Source organism: Micropterus dolomieu, unplaced genomic scaffold, assembly GCF_021292245.1.
Source record: "Micropterus dolomieu isolate WLL.071019.BEF.003 ecotype Adirondacks unplaced genomic scaffold, ASM2129224v1 contig_14792, whole genome shotgun sequence".
Taxonomy (NCBI): domain Eukaryota; kingdom Metazoa; phylum Chordata; class Actinopteri; order Centrarchiformes; family Centrarchidae; genus Micropterus; species Micropterus dolomieu.
Window position 1 is genome coordinate 1,461 of NW_025743778.1, and position 7,132 is coordinate 8,592.

Consider the following 7,132-nt stretch of genomic DNA (forward strand, 5'->3'; position numbering starts at 1 on the left):
AGGAAGATGATTGTGTCTCTGGGAAAACTGGCTTTTGAGCAGCTGCAGAAAGGCAACCTGATCTTCTATGAATCAGACCTGACAGAGTGTGGCATCGATATCAGAGCAGCCTCAGTGTACTCAGGAGTGTTCACACAGATCTTTAAAGAGGAGAGAGGGCTGTACCAGGACAAGGTGTTCTGCTTCGTCCATCTGAGCATTCAGGAGTTTCTGGCTGCTCTTCATGTCCATCTGACCTTCATCAACTCTGGTGTCAACCTGCTGGCAGAGAAACAATCAACCTCCTGGAGGTCTAAACTGTTCAGGTGCACATCAACATGTTTCTACCAGAGTGCTGTGAACAAGGCCTTACAGAGTCTAAATGGACACCTAGACTTGTCCCTCCGCTTTCTCCTGGGACTTTCACTGCAGACCAATCAGACTCTCCTACGAGGCCTGCTGACACAGACAGGAAGTGACTCAAAGACCAATCAGACTCTCCTACAAGGCCTGCTGACACAGACAGGAAGTGGATCAAAAACCAATCAGGTAGCAGCCAAGTACATCAAGAAGAAGATCAAAAAGACTCACTCTGCAGAGAAAAGCATTAATCTGTTCCACTGTCTGAATGAACTGAAGGATCGTTCTCTAGTGGATCAGATCCAACAGTCCCTGAGTTCAGGAAGTCTCTCCAGCGATAAACTCTCTCCTGCTCAGTGGTCAGCTCTGGTCTTCATCTTACTGTCATCAGAAAAAGATCTGGACGTGTTTGACCTTAAGAAATACTCTGCTTCAGAGGAGGCTCTTCTGAGGCTGCTGCCAGTGGTCAAAGCCTCCAAGAAAGCTCTGTAAGTGGGATTTATTCATCAATAAATACTCTGCTATCTTTCAACTGGAGAAAAACTACATGTGTTATTACTTGTTTGCCTCCTGTTGTCTCTCCAGACTGAGTCTGTGTAACCTCTCAGAGAGAAGCTGTGATCATGTGTGGCCTTTGTTCTAATTCATATTCACATGATGTTCAGCACAATATATGAACTTTGGCAGAGATAATATGTTTTGATATCATGTCCTTTTAATTACTGGTTGCCTCTTTATTCTTGATTCAGTCATGATTAGTTGCCACATATCAAACATGTTTAATGTAAACCAGCAAATAAGAGATTATATACAGTGCAGTGCATCACTAAAATCTCAGACTCAACAGTTTAAGACAAATGTTACTTGTCTTCTTATTGATTATGTCCTCTCCAGACTGAGTGACTGTAACCTCTCAGAGAGAAGCTGTGAAGCTCTGTCCTCAGTTCTCAGCTACCAGTTCTCTAGTCTGAGAGAGCTGGACCTGAGTAACAACAACCTGCAGGATTCAGGAGCGAAGCTGCTGTCTGCTGGATTGGAGAGTCCACACTGTACACTGGAAACCCTGAGGTCAGATCAAGTTACACTTTGTCTTAAACGTCCAGTGTGTAATATTTCTGATTTATTAAGATTTATTGACAAAAATGCAATATAGGATCCATAACTATGTTTTTAGTGGTGTATAAAGACCTTACATAATGAACATTTACATTTCTATTACCTTAGAATGAGCCATTTCTATCTACATAACCACGGGTTGGTCTGTTGTTCCTACAGTAGCCTAAAAGTGCTACAGAGCGCGTTTCGTCACTACAGTGTTTTTCTTCTGCTTGTATAATTCTGGCAGTGTAGATGCTCGTCACTACATTGAATGCGTACAGAGAAGGTCAAGAGGAAATAATAACAATAATATACAGTCTCTGAGTAGTCCTCTGGTTAATTAGAAGTAAGAAGAGAAGTGAAATTTTGACAAATGAATGACTACACCTATCACTTAACACAAGTCGACAGCGTGTGGATCTTTGTCGTTAAAGAAGCGAAAACATGATGGGGCAGATTCAGAAAGATGACAGCAGAAATAAAGGTTATTATGTGTGTGGATTTTTCCAGATGGAAGGAGCTGATGCAGGACAAATGTTTTCAAAGTGGCGCTGAAGTTAGTAGTTAAGTTAGTCCAATGTTAGCGATGCAAATGAAAGCTGTTGTTCGATAGCTTTAGCTAACGTTAGAAGCTGGCCAGACACACCAAGAGTAGTCTTCCCCTTGTCAGTGTTGTGAAATATAAAGTTGGATTTTAATTTCATTAACATTGTCTTCAATGTGTGTTTTACATTTGCTGTCGACAGAAATGTGCCGCTTATGTTCGTGAGACAATCAGCTGATTATTATTGAAAATAAAACGGTACAGCATGGAAGTTCAGATCAGACAGCTAAACGTCTACATTACTGCCCTGTGGAAAACCCAACAAGACTGTGTGGAGAGGAGCCTTGATCCTCACCTGCCTTTGTAAACTTCATGTGGTTTATAATGGACTGTGGTGCAGGAACAGTAAGCTTACTTTTTCCTGTTATCTGTCAGTGGCCATATTTTCACTAGATGAAATGGTTTTTGAGATAACAAAATAAGAATAACAAAATTCATGATAACAATACAGTAATATAATGTATCACATGATTATACCACATCATGTAGCAATTCAATTATTGATGTTGCTGTTGTTTGATGAACAATTAAAGATTTTCGTAAAATCATTTAGTTTTACTGAATAATTAAGTAAAATATAATTTCTTTACATATCTATCTAAAGAAACTTAATTTCTTGACTGGCTCTCTTTTGTCTTGTGTTGGTCACTGTAGCTATCTTACGCGCTTGGATGAGGGGGCGGGTGTGCATTTACTGAGGAGCTTTTTTGCAATTCATTGCAATTTGCAGCCCTCACCGCTAGATGCCAATAAAATTAAATATATAAATTTATTTCATTTATTTATCTAAATATAAAGATAAAGAACCATTTAATTGAAACAGACTCTCTCATTTCAAAGTATAGAAACTCTTCATATGATGAAATATGAAGTCTCACTGGGAAAGGAATCCTCATTTATGTTTAAAACTATGTGGCTTACATGTTTGTTTATTGCTGATTCGGTCATGATGTTTAGAATAAAGGAGCACTGATTTGAACATGTGCTGACTTGATGTTCTGAATGCATTCTATCAGCAAAAGACCAAACACAATATTTTAAAACAATTTTCTATTTGTGTTCTTGTTGACTATTTCCCCTCCAGACTGAGTGGCTGTAACCTCTCAGAAAGAAGCTGTGAAGCTCTGTCCTCAGTTCTCAGTTCCCAGTCCTCTACTCTGAGAATGCTGGACCTTAGTAACAACAACCTGCAGGATTCAGGATTAAAGCTGTTGTCTGCTGGACTGGAGAGTCCACACTGTACACTGGAAACCCTCAGGTCAGGATTCATTTACCCACTGGGTTGATGACCTTTAAAATGATTGTTTCTGATAATATGATTATGATTATTCTTATGATTTTCTGTTCTTCCGTACCAAGTGAACATAGTCTTCACAGCGAACATGGATTGTAAATACATGAAATGTGCAGACTGTAAGTGGCTCTTCTAGTTCTTGGGAACTTCAGGGTCTGTGATATTAAAATATTTACACACTTCATCTCTTCACTTTAACACAGACATGAAAAACATACTCATGACCACATACACTGACAGAGTGGCAGTGTATGTGGACTGTCCTGCTGGATCTCTGTCCTTCTTCAGAGTCTCCTCTGACACACTGATCCACCTCCACATGAATAACATATTTTCAAATAATTATTTTAAAGAACCTGTCTAACAGGGAGGAATTATAACCAAAGTGTGGGTTTTCCACCAAGGCAGACACTCTCTCAGATTTTTATACTGTCATTTGTACTACAGAGTAGTTAACATGATGTTTTGTATGGTGGGAGTAGCAACAAAGTAACACACATCCAAGAATGTTTCAGATCAGGTGCAGGCAAGAGACCAACTCTGGGACCAGAACGAAAATGTCCACACCGAAAATAGCTGGGATGTACCTGAGTCTGAGTATGCTATTGGAAAATGAATGGATATTTCTTCCACCTGAAGTTATTCATTATTATTCAGGGTAACCGTCAACTCAGGAATGTCATAACTATGTGAGAATGGAACTTTGTTGTTAAACCAGCAGTGGATCTGTCTGTCTGAAACTGCTGCTGTCATTTGTGACTTCATTTATTGACCTTAACCAACCAAAGCAATGGAGGAAAGGAGTACCAGCCAATCAGAGGCAAAACGATTTTGTATTTATTGTTGGCCATTTGTGTTTAATTGTCTGACTTTGTCTCTTTTTTGGTTAATTGCAGAGAGGCTATACAGAGGAAGACGTATGTATATTTATGATTGAGAATCAGTGGTATCCACAGGTTGCAGAATCTGTTTACAAATGGAATTTGTTGTTGGTTTGGAATTCAGGGCTCGGTAGGCTGATGTAGTTCCACTAGTGTGGTTGGATTGAATGTTAATGCAGCCAGAACCCACTGTAATTTAAGATTATTCTGTTCAGCTGAAGGATATTTTCTACACACCTGTACTGTAAATAGTTTCTATGTCCAATGCAAAACAGTTTATGTTGAACACTCAATTCCTAATATAATCTCTCTCATTTGAATATAAATGAATATGGTAGATAGTTAATAATTAGTATATAGGTTTGACCTATATCTGCATGTTAAAAATGGACCAACATCAGTCACTTTTTTAACAAAACAGAATGGAGAACATGATAATGGTCTTCTCTGCCTTAATGTGTGCAGTGTGAGTCTGCATCTTGGCAGGACAGAGACAGTGGTTGTGGGGCTGTAGTGATGACAGGAACAAGTGCATGTCGCCTGAAAAAATAATAATAAATATTGTCCACTCACAAGTTGAATTCAACAATCTGGGTTTACTGAGTGGCAGAGGTGAAGAGGTTTCAGGGCAGCAGGGAGAAGCAGGCCGGATGCACATATTGTGTATATGTGTATGAGAGGAAAGTAATGTCCATGTTTGATGCTGAAAGAGGATGTGCTGGTCTGACCCCCCCTCCTCCTTTCAGGGTGGAACCTGATGGAGTCCGATGGTTGAGACCAGGTCTGAGGAAGTGTAAGTGTGTTTTTCATTTGATTCATGAAAACATTCAACCATCTTCAGACTGTGACATCACTCATTCAAAGTGCCAATCAATGAACAGATGATAGATCAATAACTGCAGCTGGATTGTGTCTCGTTCTCTCATCAGATTCCTGTGAACTCACAATCGACACAAACACAGTACACAGAGGGATCAAACTGTCTGACAACAACAGGAAGGCGGCATATGTGAAGGAGGATCAGTCATATCCTGAACATCCAGACAGGTTTGACTACTGGAAGCAGCTGCTGTGTAGAGATGGTCTGACTGGTCGCTGTTACTGGGAGGTCAAGTGGAGAGGAGGAGTTTATATATCAGTGAGTTACAGAGGAATCAGCAGGAGAGGAGACAGTAAAGACTGTCAGCTTGGAGGGAATGATCAGTCCTGGAGTCTGTTCTGCTCTGATGGCCGTTACTATGTCAGGCACAATAACCAAAGAACAGACCTCATCTCCTCTTCTTCCTCCTCCTCTGTCTCTGACAGAGTGGCAGTGTATGTGGACTGTCCTGCTGGCTCTCTGTCCTTCTACAGAGTCTCCTCTGACACACTGATCCACCTCCACACCTTCAACACCACATTCATTGAACCTCTTTATCCTGGATTTGGGTTCTGGAGGTCCTGGTCTGGTTCCTCAGTGAGTCTGTGTTCTGTGTAGGAGGGAGAGTCTCCTCCTGTTAAAGAACAGATCAGTTGAGTCTGTACAGGATCACAGAAATCTTTCAGCTTCTTGTAATAAATCCATCGATGAACTTTGTACAAAGTGATTCAAAGTGATTGAACAGATTCCTCATTTCCATGTAAACTTCTTCCACTTCCAGTCCTTTAAAGATGGAAGCTCTGATCATTAAATGGTGGAAATGCCGTTGACTTGGACCTTCTGTCATGTGTTGCTTTGAATTCTGGCTCTTGTTCCAATAAAAGCAGAATGTTACTGTGAGTGTGTTTGTTGTCTTTCTCAGCTCAGGACTACTGACACCATTCAGCTGGAAGATACAGTATATCAAATCTGCCCATGTCAACTAACATGGAAACCCCATTTGAAAGTTTGGGTTTGGTCTAAAACCCCCCACACTTTCATACTAAAAGAGATTTTAAGTCATCATGTTCGCCTATTAACGAAATGGCCCAACCGAAACACATTGTTCAATTGTCTACATCCAGAGAGCTGAAAGAACCTGCCCAGGATGAAGTGCAGTTGGGTCCAGATCTCACCAACTGCAGAAATCAAAGGAGCTACTGGTAAGCAGGATGTTTTTTTATCTCTCATGAGCTGCACTCACCTTGCGGAACATGAAATACACACCCAGCCATGAAACCACCATGACTTTTGAAACTGTAAGCCCAAATTTTTGATTTTTTTTTTTTTTTTACAGTACGTCACCTTTTTTATTACTCTGAGCTTTTTACAGTTTATCTCTGGTGGTTGCCAAATACTTTAAAATACATCCTCTGTCATGTTTTACAGCATACTTAATAATAATAATAATAATAATAATCTTTATTTGTAGAGCACTTTTCAGAAACAAGTTACAAAGTGCTTTAACACGTGTAAAGACAATAATACCCAAGAGACAATAATACAAAAACAATACAAGATAAAAGCATGAAAACATTGAAAAGACCTAAATACAGATAAATATAAAATTAGTAAAATACAATAAAATAAAAGGGATAAAATAAAGTCAAATAAGATCGGGAAAGGCTCTCCTATAAAAGTATGTTTTAAGAAGGGACTTAAAAGAGTTCACTGACTCAGCCGACCTGATTTCCTCGGGCAGGCTGTTCCAGAGCCTCGGGGCCCTGACAGCAAACGCTCTGTCCCCTTTAGTTTTCAGTCGAGACTCTGGAACAGACAACAGACCTCTGCCCGAGGATCTCAAGGTACGTGCTGGTGCGTATGGGACTAAAAGGTCAGAAATATAACAAGGCGAGAGGCCATGAAGAGCTTTAAAAGTGATCAATAGAATTTTAAAGTCAGTTCTAAAACATACTGGGAGCCAGTGTAATGAAGCTAAAATAGGAGTAATGTGGTCATATTTCTTTGTTCTGGTTAAAAGCCTGGCAGCTGAGTTCTGGACAGTCTGGAGTCGATCA

At 40.0% G+C, this 7,132-nt stretch overlaps 1 protein-coding gene across 1 annotated transcript in view; it reads left to right on the top strand.

The window, feature by feature from the left end:
• Positions 1–5,975, top strand: part of LOC123967017 (NLR family CARD domain-containing protein 3-like) — a gene marked incomplete at its 5' end in the record, with an annotated part of 7,432 nt that extends 1,457 nt beyond the window's left edge. Inside the window, 5 exons of the mRNA XM_046043067.1 lie at positions 7–827; positions 1,234–1,407; positions 3,126–3,299; positions 4,963–5,009; positions 5,146–5,975. Coding sequence (XP_045899023.1) covers positions 7–827; positions 1,234–1,407; positions 3,126–3,299; positions 4,963–5,009; positions 5,146–5,693 — 1,764 coding nt within the window. The remainder of the gene's footprint in view (positions 1–6; positions 828–1,233; positions 1,408–3,125; positions 3,300–4,962; positions 5,010–5,145) is intronic.
• Positions 5,976–7,132: the final 1,157 nt, after the last annotated feature.